Genomic DNA, 18,986 nt, shown 5'->3' on the forward strand with positions numbered 1-18,986 from the left:
CTGAAACAAGGCTGAAACATACACCCTACTAAACAGTGATGGATCAAGTTGATACTTTGCCTAATTTTATGAAAATTCACAATTAATCAAAATTCAGTTTATCTGTAAAAAAACACTCTTTAACTCCATTTATACACGTGTGTGTGTATATATATATATATATATATATATATATATATATATATATATACAGTATATGCCTTTTAGCAGTTATTAAATCAAGTTTTAGATGATTAGGCTGCCCAAAAGGATACAAGCACAAACCAATTGAAGAACGATTGAAAATGTCCGACCTCGTGGCCTAATGGATAAGGCGTCTGATTTCGGATCAGAAGATTGGGGTCGCATCTTTAGAAACATTGTTATACTTTATATTGTGTAAGCATTTAACTTATGGATATGAATGGCTTTCAAGACTAAGAATAAAAAGGAGGTCGAATAATAGTGTTTTAACCCAAACCAAAAGTTGCCAACTTCATTTGTGAGTCACTTTGAATCAAACTGTTGGCAAAATACAAATGTAGCCTATTCTACATCTGACATGGTTCACATCCACTGATTTGTGAAATCTGAATAACATGATGTCAAATGTTGCAAAAGCAGATTGAAACACGTGCTGTTGGAAACTTTAATGGGATAGTTCACCTAAAAGTGAAAATTCTCCCATCATTTACTCACCCTCAAGAAATTACAGATGTGAATTACTTTCTATGTTCAGCAGAACACAAACGAAGAATCTCATCTCTGTAGGTCCATACAATGCAATTGAATGGTGACCAGAACTTTGAAGCTCTAAAAACCACATAAAGACAGCATGAAAGCAATCCATAAGACTCCAGTGATTTAATCCATGTCTTCAGGAGTGAAATGATAGGTGTGGGTGAGAAACAGATCAATATTTAATTCCTTTTTTCCTATCAGTCTTTATCTTTGACCAGCAGGAGGCTGAATGTGAAACTGTAGATCTTCAGTAAAAATGGCTTAAATATTGATCTTTTAAATTGATTAAAACACTGGAGTCATATGGATTACTTTTATGCTGCCTTTTATGTTCTTTCTGGACAGTCAAAGTTTGGTCACCATTCACTTGCATTGTATGGACCTACAGAGCTGGAATATTCTTCTAAAAATCTTCATTTGAGTTAAGCAGAATAAAGAAAGTCATCCACATCTGGGATGGCATGAGTAGTAATGAGAGAATTTTCATTAATGGGTGAACTATCCCTTTAAGCTCTCTTCTGCTCTCCAATAACTTCAATATGACACACTTTTTTTTGTTTACAAATAATTACATTATAAACAAAATACATTCGTCTAGCTGACGGTAAATGTGAAGTGTAAGGAAGTAGTCGGGCCACAGCTCAAGCATATTGTGTGGTCTAATGTCTGATTCCTAAACAAATCGCTCTTTTGAAACAAGCAAAACTATTGTAAATTATTCAAGTGTTAAGTAGAACTTTGGGAACAAAGTTGAGGTGGGAGAAATGTAGCAATAACATAAAAAAAGGATTACGTTAAACAAATGTATTGCATTTATTTTACAACAATGGCGACTCCTGAACGATTCAAATGAATTGATTCTTAATGGAACAAACTGTATCATTAAAATGAATCAGTCTTCTCAATGCTACTGCTATCTTATTTGTGAATGTCAGGAAATTTAGAGAATACATAATAGGGAAGTAAATTCCCTTAATTATTCAATTAACAGTAAACCATGACAGACAAAGTAAATTCATGTTTAGTGCACATTCATTTATCTTTATTACATAGAAACCAGATTGTACTGGAGAAAGCTCATATAAATGATCTGCAGATTGAAATATTACTACATTTCATTAACATAAAATACATCTACAATATTTCATAACACCCTCAATCTAACAACATTCTCTCATATTAATATATCATAACAATACCAAAGTATGGCAATTTAATATTCTGTGGTTCTTATAAACAATTAAAGGTTTGGCAATTCCTAGAATCCCTGAAATTAGTTTTCCATTTAATACAATTCTTTGCACCATTTCTTTGTTCATTCGTCCTTTTCTAACTATGCATTTACAGCATTTTTGAGGCAATACCTTATTTTGAAAGGCCACCTGGATTGTGCTTTTATTTTTAGATAGACCCTGAACTTCCTTCCTGCTAAAAAGTAACACCATGTTTGCATGCTCTCCTGCCTTCATCAAAGTCTCAGCACCAAGAAAAGCATTGAGAACCACAGATAAACATGAAGTTAATGCAGACCCTATAGTAAAATAATAGTAAAGGGGTGAACATAAAACACCGATCAGAAGACACACGCATGCACACAAACACACACAGGCTCAAACAGATGAACTGTGATTTTTAGCAGCATAAGGACTGCAGGCGTGGTTGTCCTCAGTATTCTCCCCGTGTGTCTTCTGGACTTATATCGAGCTTTCTCTGAGGGATGTAGATGTTTCGTGGTGCCGTGGTGTTGGTTACAGTAGGGAAGGAGATGGGGGTGTGGAAGAAACTCTGCTGGAGGGTTTGACTGCCTTTGGGTGTGGTTACTAAAGCCTGAAGGAAGGAGAATGAGTATGTAAATTGAGTGTTTAAACAAAAGACAAAAAAGGGCTTTTCACACAAACTCAGGGAGGGTCTGAGAAACTGACCTGGAAATTAGGTGAGACTTTGTGTTGTTTACAAATCACAGATTACCTGAATTCTTATCAAGCCATAGAAAAACTCATTTTAAATGTCAAAGAATGACATGGGTACATACTATATATGAATGAAAATTCTCATCATTTAGTCAACCTCATGCCACCCCTGATACGTATGACTGCTTGATATTTTTATTTTTTTTTAAACCATTAAATGCTCAGATTCAGCCTTATTTAAAACGATGTGAGATTCTAGATTAATATAATTAATCTATATGAAGTACAGCCTGTTTTCAACCGGGGGCAGTAAGTGAAACTCCAGCTGTATAGGGAACATGCAGTTGTAAAGACGACAAACCACACCAGAGATTCTTTTATATTGAGATGTCAACCTCCACGGCTTTACCACAGGAGGTAGTAAAATGGTCAAGTTGGATCACGTGAGTGTTCAAAGCCAATTATATAATGGCTATGACGTCAATGAACTGTGTTCAGAGTGTTACGACAGTAAATCACAGCTTGCAGATACCATTAAAATTAGGGCTGCAACTAATGATTATTTTGATAATCGATTATTCTAACGCTTATTTGACTATTCAGCGATAATTGCGACGATTAATCATTAGCTCTTAACCGATTATTCTGCTTGTGTCCCAACTTAAAAGGTTGTATTAAACATGCTTACTAACAATAAAGAGGAAAATCTTTTAAAAATACCCCTAAATGACATTCACTTAATTAAAGGGGAGAAAAAAAACTTTTTATTAAGTTTAATTCAGTAAAGAAAAAAAAAAGAAAAACTTTATATTAAGTGTTTTAGTTTTGTTTTCCATTTAAAATTGTCTAAAAATCCTTAAAACAAGACAAATTGACTTGAGAAGCAACATTTACCCTCTCTCACCTTTCTGTTCAATTCAATCCATCTTTAACTCACTAAAAACTAATTCTCTTCTAATAATAAAGCTGCGTATTGCCAATTTTCTTCGCGATAAGAAATGCACAGTGACACATATATTATGATTCAAAAAGTTGCGAGCCATCACGTTATAATCTAGCTTTAGCGAGCTCGAGGGATGAGCATCCCCACGACAGAGTGTTTCTCAGCCGGATGCAGTTTCAATCTCTCCCCTTCAGATTGGGACATTCACACAATTCATTGACGAGGCGCTGACCGCAGATAGAAATGCCAGAGTCGGAGTTTGTACTTATTTACATGATCTGCTTCTGTATTATTTGAACTTTAATAAAGCTATAATGCATTAAATATAACTGCATTTAAGATGTAACACCGGGGTGTTTCCTTTAAAGAGCTCCAGCTCCACTTATACCACAACAAGAGTGCTTCTGTATTTACTTATTTGGTATTTTTGTATAATTCCCTCATACTTTGCGATTTACATCACCTAAAGCTGTTTGGAAAGTTTAGAGGGCATCTGGACTGTGATCTGTGTAATTCTTCCTCTCCTCAGTCTTGTGCGAACTGCAGTGCTGCTCTCATGCGTCATCATTACAGTTTATTGTGATCTCATGTTATGTTAAACGAGATCAAATGACTATTTGACAATGAACATTTTTGTAGAAAATGTTTATTGTCAATAACGTTGCCTAATCATTTCAGCCCTAATGCAAATGAATGGGTTGAGCCGTAAACTGACACATAACTGTCGTAAAATCGACCGTGACTTCTCTTAAAATAACAAAAATATTATGTTACTAAACTCTGCACATAGTTTACTCTGCAAGGATTCTTTAGTGTAAGACTTATTGAAGATTAGTGGACAGGTGGTCAGTTGATAAAGACGTTTTCACAAAATCTGTTTATTCAGCGAACTCGAGCATCTCCTCCAAAGACATCCTTTCAAAATGTTTTGGTACGGTTCAGTATTTGCAATGTACAAAAAAAAAGAGGGGGCCTGGGTAGCTCAGCGAGTATTGACACTGACTACCACCCCTGCAGTTGTGAGTTCGAATCCAGGGCGTGCTGAGTGACTCCAGCCAGGTTTCCTAAGCTACCAAATTGGCTCGGTTGCTAGGAAGGGCAGAGTCACATGGGATTACCTCCTCGTGGTCACTATAATGTGGTTCTCGCTCTCGGTGGGGTGTGTGGTGAGATGTGCGTGGATGCCGCGGAGAATAGCGTGAAGCCTCCACACGCGCTACATCTCCACAGTAACGCGCTCAACATTATAAGATGCGTGGATTGATGGTCTCGGAGGCAACTGAGATTCATCCTCCACCAACCAGATTTTAACCGTACATTTTTTTTTTTTTTTTTTTACAGAGAACCATTACACCCCTAATGTGTATATATATATATATATATATATGAGTTACTGTTTATTGTTTACATGCGTAATTTGTACTATTTACATTGATTTGTAGAACACGTGATTAAAAACAACACTGTCTCTTTAAGAGCACACATTGTAGAATGTGTAGTCGAATGACTTCTAGACAGCATCCATGCTGATTAGAACTAGGCTTTAACTTAATTTTCTTGATCAACATCTGACTATAAAGAACAGAATGGATATTAAGAAAAACATTATTTGATGATAAATGAATTGCGTGGACCTCTTTTACTACTCAACAAGGTAATCATCATTTCAAAATACCATAGATAGTTCTAGATAACCTTTTAGCCAATTTGTTTCTGATCACAGAGTAGTTTTTATTCCATCATCGAACTGAGATTTACAAGACTGCATGTATGCGGCACAAATGATAGATGCGCTCTCTGGTGTAAACAAACCAGCGTGAACTAGAAGTATGGCTGAAGGAGGAATGCAGCCGACTCTTTATCCACCTTCTAGCAGGGTTATGTCATTATAGTGGAAGTATTTTGGGTTCCATAAAAATGCAGATTGAGATAATGGTAAGTTGTATCAGTTTTGCTTGTTTTTCCAAACTGTTTTTGAAATTTCAGAAACAACAATATGAGACAATTAGCTAAGTAATAACAATGATGAAAAAGAAAGTGAACTGTTGTTGCTATTTGCAGACAATGTTAGCTTGCTTTCCAGTGGCAAGAGAGTAGTTCGCTAAAACTATCTGCTAGCTACATACCAGTAGTAACGTCTGCTTTCGTAGTAACAACAAAAATACAGTTGGAATCAGATAATACTGAAATTTGCCACGCAAATGTACATTTCCATACACCGTGAGTGAACTTGCGGTTATTACATTTAGCGCATAGCTATATATTAGCATGCTTGCTATCCAGAAAACAATACAAAACAAAAACATGCACACTATTGTTGTAGCCTAGGAGATGGCTTGATAAAATTAGTCTAGCCTAACTTTAACATTAGTCTCAACAAGACATGGTCTGTAATGATCTGTAATGATCAGTAGACCCATAGCATACTGACTATTTAAATATTAAGATGTCAGCTAAATGTTATAGTTGGTTGTGTATCTATGGTGTTGATGGTAGTTTTCTTTGTTATCTGTTAATTTAAAGACCAGTTTGGTATTGAAAAATGCAATAAATTCAACTTGTTATTAAGAGAACAACAATAAAGTTTGTTTATCTTTCAGCTCATTTTTGTAATGTAATTCAATACCGTGATAAAATCTTTATTATCATGAAATGAACATTTGATACCATCACATGCCTACTCTCAACATGCAGTAAAAGTTCATGCGGTGTTGACCCTCATCTCCACTATAATTAATGGCCTTCTATCATGCTATAATCCATCACACTCATTATGATCACAAAACTTTGGTCTGTTAACAATACTGAGAATATCAAAATCCACAATAGGAGGGAGATCATTTTCATATTTGGCTCCTAAATTATGGAATAGTCTCCCTAGCAGTGTTCGGCACTCAGACACACTCTCTTCAGTTAAGTCTAGACTAAAGACTTATCTATTCAGCCATGCCTCATTTATCCCTCAATTCATAGTTATGCTGCTGGAGTGGTGGTGGTGTAGTGGTCTAAACCACATAACTGGTAAATTGGTAATCAGAAATTCGCTGGTTCGATCCCCACAGCCACCACCATTGTGTCCTTGAGCAAGGCACTTAACTCCAGGTTGCTCCGGGGGGATTGTCCCTGTAATAAGGGCTCTGTTAGTCGCTTTGTATAAAAGCATCTGCCAAATGCATAAATGTTTAGTTACATCTGCCGGAGCCGAAAACACTTATCTTATTCTTTAACCCTGCTTTAAACTGAATGCATCTATGCTAATTTTATTCTATTTCTATCCATTTCTTGGGATAATAACTTATAGTTAATATATATATATATACATTTTTTAATCATTGACCCACAATACTTAGTTTACTATTTATACTACTACACTAATAGATCAAAACACAAGTAACTAATACTGGCATTATATTCATTCATTTTCTGTTATAGCATAATTTCATGTACAGCTGCTTTGAAACAACTCCTGTTGTGAAAAGCGTTATACAAATAAATTTGACTTGACTATATTACTTAAACCATTGATGAGAGAAATCTGAACATTTACCAGCCAGTGGCTAATCGTAGGCATGCGAAAGGCATAGGCAAACAAAGATTGCGATGCATCGGAATATCTAGTTTTTTATTGAGTCCTACTATTTAGACTAAAAGCTTGCAGTCAAAGTCGAATATTTTTGTATAATGACCACAACACTGCATAATTCACCATTTTCTCAGGCAACAGATTTCTTAAAAGTCTCTGATATAACATTTCTTCAACTCAAATCAATATTTCTAAGTTTGCTTATTCATTTATTTGTCAAGTAGCCATGTACTAAGAGTGAATGTTGTTTTTCTTTTTTCACAATAATGACTGGCTTACTATATATTTTCCCAGTTATTTGTTATCATTATGGTACCAATTAGTTTTTACTCCCCAATTTGGAATGCCCAATTACCAATGTGCTCTAAGTCCTCATAGTGGCGGAGGACGAATCTCAGTTGCCTCCAAATATGAGACCGTCAATCTGCGCATCTTATCACATGGCATGTTGAGCGCGTTAACGTAACTCATGTGGAGGCCCACGCTATTATCTGCAACATCCACGCACAATTCACCACACACCCCACTGAGAGTGAGAACCACATATTATAGCGACCACAAGGAGGTTACCCCATGTTACTCTACCCTCCCTAGCAACCTGACCAATTTGGTTGCTTAGGAGACCTGGCTGGAGTCACTCGAACTCATGACTCCAGGGGTGGTAGTCAGCATCAATACTCACTGAGCTACCCATGCCCCCCACCAATATTCCTTAATAGGACCTCCCTAGTATTCACAGTGGTCTTACCTGGGGTATGCTGATGAGGGTGACGGGTTGCCCATGTATTGAGGCTGGTTGCAGAGCTCGAGCAGGAGAGAGGGGCTTCACAAAGATCATGCCCCGTGGTGGCAGGCCTGGGAAAGGGGATGGCATGGGGCTGGCCTGCTCTGGAGTAGAGTTTGGTGTGGTTGTGCCAGGGATAAGACCTAGGTTTTGCAGGGTGAAGTTGAGAATGGCAGGACTGGGACTGTGGATACGATGGCCGTGAGGAGGGAACGGAGAGAAAGGAGGTATTCGATGGAGAGGGAGGCGGGTGGGGGTGACTTCTTGAGGAAGAACGTGTCGGGAACCTATGAAGGAAAAAAATACAGGTAATCGTTTGATCCATTAATGAAAAGGACTTGTACAAATAAACCAAAACTAAAGGGGAAGAAAGAGTGACGAAGAGAGGAAAAAAAAAAAAAAATGAAAATTATTTTATTATGTGAGCAAAAAGTTTCTCTATTGACGGCTATTAAAAATAGCCATTTATTCTGGCAAAATGTATTTTTTGAAAGCAAAATATAAATTGCAAATATTTCATGATTTTATGATAAATGTTTTGCCAGTGACAGATTGGAGGACTCTGAACAACGTTAAACGGGTTCCCCCATAAATTTCAAAATGGAGTGATCAGTTCACATTGCATTTATGGCTTTGGTGATTGACTCAAGATTTGTCTCTGGAACCAAATTGATTTGAGACACCCTCAATAGGCAGCAAGCAAAATGGCCCTAGCTTACCTGCTGTTGGGGTGTGGTAGACATTATAAGTTGGAGTGGAAGCATTGGAGCTCTCTGCAGTGGAGCATTGTGCATCTCTAAAGCTCATGAGAGACTGCTGGTTGATCGGGATCAAATAACCTGCAGGGATCAAAGTCTGAGAAACAAACAAGAAGAATTAAGAAAACGCAAATCACATCTAAAACAGAATTTTATATCAATCTTAAATAAGGATTCTAAAGATTAATTGGACATGGTGCTGTACAGTTTATCTGTATACGAGAACTTGCTGTGCTTTTCCTACCTCAGTATGTATAGGTCCTGAGGGCAGCACCACATCCTGCATCGGAACGCTGAGTTTCTGGGCCTGTGATTGTGGTGGTCTGACTGGAGTCAGTCCTGCCTCATTGTCTGAGGTCTGAACCTTGTCCTCCTTCTCCAGGAAGGTTTCCACGCTGTGCTCCAGAGGTGCTGCGCTGACGGGTAACGATGAAGGCTGGCTCTCAGAGGGCTTGGAGAACTCCAGATGCAGGGCTCTCGCGGAAGGGCGGTTAGAGAGAAAAGCCCCCCTACGGGCCTTCAGACGAGCTTGGAGAATTTCACACAGCTTTGGAGAAGCGCTCTTTAAAAGGACACAACAGCAGAAAGGGTCAACCTTACTGGTACAGGCTATAAAATGCATAGATAAGAAGTTCAGGCAGGGTGGTAAATATTTTTTACCCAATTATAAAAATTGTTTTCATTATTTCAATTCAACTATATAACATAATTCACTATACAGTAGTTGAACGTCATTGGGTTTTTAAAGGGACAGTTCACCAGAACAAAAAACTAAGCTTTTTAAGAAGAATATTTCAGCTCTGTAGGTCCATACAATGTAAGTGAATGGTGACCAGAACTTTTAAGCTCCAAAAAACACATAAACGCAACATAAAAGTAATTTAATCTTCTAAAGCGATCTAACCAATTTTGGGTGAGAACAGACCAAAATATAACTAAATCTTCACAATAAAACTTGACATCAGCAAAGTCCTTGGTGATCATGATTTCCAGCTCGATTACACTTCCTATTGTGCCAACTAGCTCTCTACGTATGCGTCAAGCACTTGGAAGTTTGAAATCATTATCATGCCTAGAGACTACTAATGTCAAGATGTACTGTGAAAAAGGAGTTACATTCTGTCATATTCTTGGATCACTTCTGAAGATAGGGATTAAACCAATGGAGTCTTATGGATTACTTTATGGATTTATTTGAAAGAATAAAAAACTAAAAACACTGAGTGACTCCAGCCAGGTCTCCTAAGCAACCAATTTGGCCCGGTTGCTAGGGAGGGAAGAGCCAAATGGGGTAACCTCCTTGTGGTCTCTATAATGTGTCTAATAATGTCTCTCAGTGGGGCTTGGGCGAGTTGTGCATGGTTGCCGCGGAGAATAGCATGAAGCCTCCACATGTGCTACGTCTCCGCAGTAACGTGCTCAACAAGCCACGTGATAAGATGCGCTGATTGAAGTTCAGTCACTACACCACCATGAGGACCTAGAGCGCATTGGGAATTCCAAATTCTCAAGTTTCATGTCTATCCTTGTATTTTTCAAGTACAGTAATTGAATTAGATTTTTTTTTTAAGAGTAACTTTTTTGTAAATGTTTTTTTCAAGTATGCTTTCTTGTCAAATGAAATCCTAAATAACTTACAGGTTACTACCCCCCACATTGGCTAGTAGATAAGCAATGCACAAAAAGTACAGATATTTGGTGTCAATTTAACACCCTGAATGATGTCAATTTCTACCAATTTGTTTGGGCAAAGTAAACTAGCAATCTGGCTTAAATGCTGGTTCATATGAATACTTATTTTCCCATTGAAGGACTTTAAAATTGTTTTAAGTGAAGTGTGTCATTTCTGTGCTGCCAAACATTATTTGCAACAGCTTAACCTTGTTTAATACTACCATTACATTTCGGATATATTCTTATGCACACACATCCCATAAACTCACCTTTGGCTCTGTCCGTTGGACTTTGGACGGACTCCCCTCTAAGCTCTTTTCTCCACATGCTCGTTTAAGGTTCGGGGGACTCGTTGGCTCTTGACATTGTGATGATGGGTGGAGGGTTTGATTAGCACTACTCATGGCAGGGGGTGATGTTTTTGTGTTTGCACTCCCTGGGCTCTCAAACGTCATTGAACGCACGGCTAGGCTGGTGGGCAGCGGTCTGAGAGAGGTGGGGTGCATGTAAACAGCATACGATCCACCCGTCTGATGCTGAGGTATCAGAACAGGGATGACGGGGGAGCACTTGGCCGGAAGGTACGAGATCGCCCCTGCAGGCAGAACTGGGATCTGCATTCCTGAAGTCCCATTATGCTGATGATCGCTATCAGAAGTGTATTCAGATGGTACAGATGATACTGAAGGCCTTCCATTCTGAGACTCTGACACCTCTCTTTTGGGTTGCCTATAATCAATGCAATAGTATTAATCACTCAAATCAATGCAATAGTGTTAATAACTCAAATAGATATATAATTGTCCTTTGATCTTCTCGAAGGTACACAAGTTTACTTACAAGGACTGCTCATCTAGTTGCCTTTTGCAGATGGCAGCAAGGTGGGCCATTTTGCTTGCATAGAACTCACCATTTGCAGAATCACCTATTAAACAAGAGAAGGTAAAAACTAGGGAAGTGCACGAGGAAACGACATAACTCATTCTGCACCAGTTAGTTGACCATTAAAAACACTACTGAAATATTACAAATACATTTTGTGCATTTGCCTGGCACAGGAATTGCTGGATCATGCTGTGCTCTCCCTCTGAATCTTTCACCAAATTACTGTTTTTAGTAGCCAAATCACAGATTTGCTCTTTTTAGATTGCTGTTCAGAAACAAACCCATTAATTGGAGGTTTAATAAACAGTACATATAGTTGAGAAGATAAGTCTGCCTTCTCTTTTGTCTCATAAATCTTCACAAATGTTTAATAATTTATACAAATACAAGAGCTAAGATTGTTTTATTTAGTACTGCATTACAGATATTTACATTAAGTAAGCATATAGTAGTATGTTGTCTTCTTGGGCCTCAATTAATATTTGGACCTTGTGTAATAGTTGTGTACAATTCCCTCAATTGTCCTAAGTGTCAAAAGTTATATATATATATATATATATATATATATATATATATATATATATATATATATATATATATATACACTGTTTTAAAATATTGCCTTAGTCTTTCTTTACTGTTACCGGGTGGCCAGACACTTCGAATGAATTGAATGAAATCCCAGATGCAGTTTATTGTGCTACTCAATCTCAATCAATAATTACTAGAAGAAAAAAGAAGTACACAATACAGGACTTTTTATTACAAAGAATCCCGATATAAACATGGGACTCTTATTTTGAAATGTCTGCACTCTCAGTTGTGAGCTCACTAATGGCTGATTCACTGAGAAAGTGAATCTAATTCAAACTGCTAAACCCTCAGTTTTTTCGGTTGATTCATTAAAAAGAGTTTCAAAAGAGTCATTTATTCAAGACTCTCTCGCACTGGGTTTGTTGTTGCATGCGGTGCAGCGAGGTCATTACCACAACAGAACGAGTAAAGCAGCGCGAGACACACTGGTGTGCTCTAAAGATGTATTCCATAACCACAAGATGATGTCTGATGAAACCGCATATGAACGCACACAAGCCGACTGTCGCCAGTGGCGACTAGATTTTAAAATATTGTCGCAATCAATTATTTTGGTCACATTCTGGAGCCCTGTTGTCATATTCCCTCAACACTATATCATCATCATCATCATCAACAGTTGATCATTAGTAATCGCTTTGCATACATTTCTGATATGGCCTAATGATTGTGAACTGCTCTGCAACAGCTGAAAACACACAATCCTCCACGTGCTTGGAGAAAATACAACAGACTCGTTTTCACTTTGAAGAACGAAGTGCATGCATTTATTTCACCAAATTGTATTCTTTTAAAAGTTTGATACATATTCGGTCTTTCGGCTCCCAAATGTAATACCTCTTTAAATAAAATTTATGACTTTTGTTGTATCATTTAAGATATTTAAAACTTTTTATGACCTTTAAATTTCGGAAATTTGAATTTAAGACATTAAGAGTCTTAAAATGAATATAAACAAGAGTCAATATGTGCACTGCACTAATGCCGTCAGTATTGATTTCGATGTAAGCTCTGGATTTGTGCAAATGTTTTTTATGTTATTTTTACATTTTTATTTATTCAAAATTAGTATAAGTTGTTTAATGAGGGAACTACAAATTTATTTGAAAATGCCCATCCCTAGTAAAAACTTGTTGAATGTTTTTAACTTTAAATCGTTAATGTTGAGTGCTTTGTGCTTTTGAAGGTTCATTGTAGTTTCAAAATGTTACATTTTTACTAAATATAAATGTTTAACACATTTTTTTGTACAATAGAAAATGATGACTTTTCAATGATTTCAGACCTCTGTAATTCACCTCTGTTTAGTTCTTGACAAATGCTATCAATGCAACGTGTAACATGCAGCTAAATATAACAAGCTGCAAACAATTTAATATTACTTATTAAACACAGATCGTCATAGATACCCATTCTTTTTCACTGCTTTTCAAAGAGACCTCAACTAGAAACTGGTTCACCTGTTGTTTTAATGGGACTAGATGGCGCAGAATTAATTTTTCTGCGGTCGTCCTGTATGCTCTTGACCAGCTTGACCAAGGAACGATGGCGAGTAAAACCTCGTTTTGTTCCAGGTGAGGAAAAGAGATTTTTAGCACAATTGTCTATGGAGGACCGAGACTCTAGAGGCCTTGATGCTGATGATGAAGTGGAGACCTCCACATCTGTGAGAACACACATATACACAGAGTAAATGATGAAACATCATCCTGTTTTTGATACAGGAATAAAAGATACAATGCTTAAATTAAAGCAAAATATTTTGATTGTGATCAGGACAAATTTCATGTGAAAGATTACAATGGTGTAAGGAACACTAACTTTTTGGAGATGGCAAGTCATTTGGCCCGGTCCATTTGAAAGCAGGTTTTCTACCTCTATCCTCAGTCACATGCACTTTCTTTATCAGCTCTAGGCTGCTCAAAACATTTGCAATGTCATAAAGTCTGCGGATCTTAGCTGGCAACAGAAAAAGACAAGAAAGAGGCTTTCAGTAAAAATACAGATGTGCTTTAGTTCATTTTTACAGATCGACTGCACTTATGTGCTTCGTTTGTAACTGATTTTGCCCAGTAGCAGTGAGATACAAAAAGAGAGCAGGTCAGTTCAAGAGCAGAAAGCCAATCATATCAGTGGGTGTTGACTGACAAGTCTTAAAGGAATAGTTCACTCATAAATGAAAATTCTTCATTTTAATTTGTGATTTTTGGAGTGTAAAAATGTTGTCACTATACACCTTGAATTATATAGACCTACAGAGCTGAGAAATCTTAATTTGTGTTCTGCTGAAGAAAGAAAGTCATACACATCTGGGATGACTTGAGGGTGAGTAAATGATGAGAGAATTTTCCAAAACTGAGCGTTTCTGACAGGGTCAAACAATTATCATGTTTATAAAACTTTATAAATTCTGTAAATTAACCTCAAGGAACACATTAAAATAATAATAAAAAACAAAAGGCATTTCGTGACCCCTTTAATACATAGGACACTCACTTTTGAACTTGTTTTTGTCCTGATCCACCACCTGGTCTTCTCCGATGAGGATCTTGGCAGCAATCTCCAGACTAACCACAGGAGGGCTGGACACCAGGAACAACATGACGAACTTCTGACTCATCACTCTCAGAGACTTGTCCTTTCGACTGTTTGCTGCAGCTACAGAAAAGGACAAGGTCAGTACATTTGTTTTCTGTGCTTCACTCACACCACAAAATAGGACATTTTACTACTACTACCTTTTATAATACATTACTAACACAACACAGTACAGTACAGTACTGACTGCTTTAAAGAGATAGTTCACCCAAAATTGAAAATTCTCTCATCATTTACTCACCCTCATCCCAGAAACATGGCTTTTGTTCAGAATACAAATTAATATTTTTTCAGAAGAATATATTGGCTCTGTAAATGAGTGAATGGTGATCAGACATTTGTGGCTCCAAAAACCACATGAAGGAAACAATATTAAAGTCTCCACTTTCACATCTGAACGTCACATGTGGTGCCTGTTTAGATTCACTTTCACATCTGAAATTGGAGATTTAGAGTAAATATGTTCTCTAATATAATGTTCTCACCCACACCTATTATATTTCTTCTGAAGATATTAATTTAACCACTGGAGTCATAGAGATTACCGTAACGCTGATTTATGTGCTTTTTGGAGCTTCAAAGTTTTTGTCACTGTTCACTTGCAATGTATGTACTTACAGAGCTGAGATATTCTTCTAATATTATCTCTACTATAATATCTTCTTGCAGAAGAAAGAAAGTCACACATCTGGGATGACCTGAGGGTGAGTAAATGATGAGAGAATTTTTGGGTGAAGTATTTCTTTAAGCAGAGTGCCAGACATGTCACATTCACACACCTGCTTTAGGATCTATTCCCGAAAGATCTGTTTGACCAGAGTCTCCATCCATATCAAAACTAGCCGTTTCTTCATTCTCCTTTTCCTCCCCATCCAAGTCGAACTCCCTCTCTTCTCGCTCTAGGCTCCTTTGACGGATCTGTTGCATGAGTTGTTCGTAGCGGTTCTCTATGCCGGCTTGTCTGAGTACAGAAAGTGTCTGTGCGAGTTTTGCCCGCCCATGCCAGGTGTAGCGGTTCTTAGCCAATCGGCTGACCATGCTTAGACTTTCAAGGACATTCATAATATCGTAGATGCGACGACGTTCTACATCTTGGAGACAATAGAAAAAATCAGGACTGATCATACAAAACATAATTAGATTTCGTGACTGAAAGAACTGTAGTTGTGTTAAGAGCTACTTACTCAGTTCTGTTGCCACATCGTCGAGGCAGATGTCGTTGTTCACAGCAGGATTGGGGTAATTTGGATACCTTGCCAGAAATTTGAAACACAGCAAACCCAAGCTTTTGTCTTTACGACTTATTTGATGCTTTTCGACCTCCTCCCCTTGCTCTAGCTCCTGTGTGAGAGAGTAAAACAAATATATGATCACATTGACAGGCAAATGAGGATTGGTTTGCTTGATTGAAGATTTAATGGTAGCCACGTGGTTAAAGGAATAGTTCACCCAAAAATGTAAATTCTCTAATCATTTACTCACACCATCCCAGATGTGTATGACTTTCTTTCTTCTGCTGAACACAAATGAAGATTTTTAAAAGAATATCTCAGCTTTGTTAGTCCATCCAATGCAAATGAATTGTGACCAGAAATTTGAAGCTTCTTAAAGCACATAAAAGCAGCATAAAAGTAATTCCAAAAACTCCAGTGTTTTATTCAAAGTCTTCTGAAGCAATCCAATCAATTGTGGGTGAAAAAAGACCAATGTTCAATGTACATCATGCCATTGAAGTCTCTATGCACAATCATGATTTCAAGCTTGATTAAACTTTCCAAGTGCTTGATGCATGCACAGAGCACGAGACGGTGCTAGGAAGTGTATTCGTTCTTGAAAAGTGTCTATTACAGATTTTTTTGTGAAAAACAAGTTATATTTCTCACACAAAACCAATTGGATCACTTCAGAAGACATGGATTGAACCACAGTAGTCTTTAATGCTGCCGTTACGTGCTTTTTGGAGCTTCAAAGTTTTGGTCACCATTCACTTGCACTGAAATGAACTACAGAGCTGAGATATTCTTCTAAATATCTTCATTTGTGTTCTGCAGAAGAAAGAAAGTCATACACATCTGGGAAGGCATGAGGATGTGTAAATGATGAGAGCACTTTCCTTTTTGAATGAACTGTCCCTTTAACCGTAGGTTGGTCCAGTGGGACTCACCCAGCAATTATTACTGATTTACTGCTGAAGTGTAATTAAATCTCTTCTGCTGTCTTTTACTGATACCTGTGAGTTTTCAGATTCGCCGCTGTCCACAGCACGCTCTTTTTCACGGTTGCGAATTTCAGGACTGGCTGCGCTGATGAGCATTTTCAGATTGGATGTGGGTGTCCAAGGCTCACTGGATGGGGCCTCATGGCCCTTAGTGGGTGTTGTCAGAGGTCCCATGATCTTATGGCTCTCCAATGATGCAGCTTCAGATATCAAAGCTTTCCCTGAGTTTTTTAATGGTGTTTGTGGCTCTACAAAAACATGCCCCTATTTTACAGAAAAGTAATTTGATATTAGATGTGCATGCTCATAATAAAAACAATTTCAGATGGCATGTAACTAGATTATTACAGCACTGACATACTGTATGTTCTTCAAAATAAACACATCCTGTTACGTTGATAAGATAACCAACAAGGTGAAATTTGATTAGGCAAAAATATACATAACTTACATTTTCATTTGTTGATCTTGCCTTGACTGGGCTTTTTAAAGGTTTCTTGACCACCTTATGTCCGTCTGGTAATGTGCTGTTCATCTTCCACCTAAAGGATCAAACACACATGCAACGTTACAACGTCCATTTGCAATAATATTTACAATGAAATAAGGAGACCTACCGTTTTTTAACAGCATTATACAATCTTGGAGACAGCATCGTGAATATTTTTTTCAGTTGTAACTCTAATCAACGTCTGGCTCAGCTAAAACTGAATTTTACAATTTAACAGATTATTATACATCTGCATAAATCAAAAAATATTTTGATTTAAAATTCCAGTATTGCGTTTGTGCGCTTAGCAATAACTGACAAGCGTTCCATCGAATACTGACAGAGAATTTCTAAAACAACACGCCCCTAACGGACAGTGACCAATGAGCACGGCGCTTGGAGGCGGGACTTCACCGTGTCCCGCGCGCCTCCACACTTTTTTAAATCTTGGCGCGGAATCTCGACTGCAAATTATTCAACCCGGAACTTACTAAACTAACTTTACTGAAACTGACAAAATCGCCCAAAACAATCTAACGGTGGTCCACCTTTAGTATAACTGAATGTTAAAATAAATACACTGTTTCAACATAGCAGTTTAAAGTCACACATAAATGTTACTAGAGGACCAACCGGCAGCTACAGTTTACATTTGCTTACATGCTTAATAATACAATTTGTATAAACATTACTACATAATTGTCCAAATATGTGCAAATATCGGAATATCAGAGAGTATTTAGACAAAGAATACAGCCATATTTGTTCATAACACTAAAACTGGTAGTTTCATAGCCTGTTAGCGCGGGTTCAAGTCCTCCAAAAGCCGCCAATCCGGTCTGTGGCTTAGAATTTATCATATAAATTCAAGTAAAATACATAAAGAATAAATGTTTGCTTCTGATGAATTTAGCCAAGCACACATTATTTTATTTTGTTAAGTCAAACCTGCTTGACACCAGCAAGTCTCACAGCTACCTACCCACCCCAAATAACATTTGCCTCCATGTACAAAAACGACAAAACATGACAAAATATAAAACACTACTCACCCAGAGAAATGTGCCACTTTCACATACTACTCAGCTCAAATCCAGACGTGCTTGTATATATCCGTAGGATTTCCTCATTGATAAATATTTCACAATTCTACACAGAAAATCGGATTAAACTCTACCACCGTGAATTAACTCAAGTCACATGAATGAATAAGATGCTGCTATCGAGGCATAGCTGCCGAAAAGTTTTAAGCGACCAAATTAAAGTAGTAAAAAGATTAATTTGCTCAGCCTGACCATTTGTCCCGCCTAGTTACCGGACACAGCGCGCTACTTCACGCCACGCCCCCGTACGTCTCTCCACCAATCAAAGCTGGCGGAACCCAGACTGAGGGAGGAGTTAGATTTAGGACTGTCTGGCTGGGAGGTAAAAACCTAAAGGTGACCCAGGGTGTACGTGGCCCTGGATGCATCAGCACACATCTGTTTAACGACCCCCTTCTCATGAAAGAAAGGGATTCAGTTCTTATTATCTAAAATATATATATATATATTTATTTATTTATACCTGCATGTTTCCTCACTTTGGAGACATACAGGTCTTGTGTGGACTTACTCTTGACACTGTGGCATGGGTGAAGCATCATTCAAACGCAATTGTTTTTTAGTTACTGATGTCATTGTACAAATGTACTATTCACAACTAGCTTTACTATTAATGTAATCCACGAGTGAAAGTGTCCAATAACAGGTTTTTGCCTGGTCATGTGACCCTATGATGGCAGCCTCCACATGGGGACCTTCTCCAGGTAGAATCCAACTTTTCCTGAA

The 18,986-nt window shown here is 37.6% G+C and overlaps 1 protein-coding gene across 1 annotated transcript; it reads right to left on the reverse strand.

Annotated features, from left to right (window-relative positions):
- Positions 1-1,751: 1,751 nt before the first annotated feature.
- Positions 1,752-18,456, reverse strand: LOC127650103 (transcription factor E2F8-like). Its single transcript, XM_052135304.1, has 14 exons — positions 18,210-18,456; positions 17,119-17,209; positions 16,680-16,931; positions 15,634-15,790; positions 15,229-15,540; positions 14,348-14,509; positions 13,673-13,810; positions 13,312-13,515; positions 11,213-11,297; positions 10,642-11,101; positions 8,943-9,260; positions 8,660-8,795; positions 7,905-8,227; positions 1,752-2,547 (listed from the first exon to the last, which is right to left on the reverse strand). Exons 2-14 carry the CDS (start codon positions 17,200-17,202, stop codon positions 2,386-2,388), a joined length of 2,793 nt encoding a protein of 930 aa, XP_051991264.1. The 5' UTR covers positions 17,203-17,209; positions 18,210-18,456; the 3' UTR covers positions 1,752-2,385.
- Between the last annotated feature and the right edge of the window lie 530 nt (positions 18,457-18,986).

The sequence above is a fragment of the Xyrauchen texanus genome, chromosome 1 (genome assembly GCF_025860055.1).
Source record: "Xyrauchen texanus isolate HMW12.3.18 chromosome 1, RBS_HiC_50CHRs, whole genome shotgun sequence".
In the NCBI taxonomy this organism is placed as follows: domain Eukaryota; kingdom Metazoa; phylum Chordata; class Actinopteri; order Cypriniformes; family Catostomidae; genus Xyrauchen; species Xyrauchen texanus.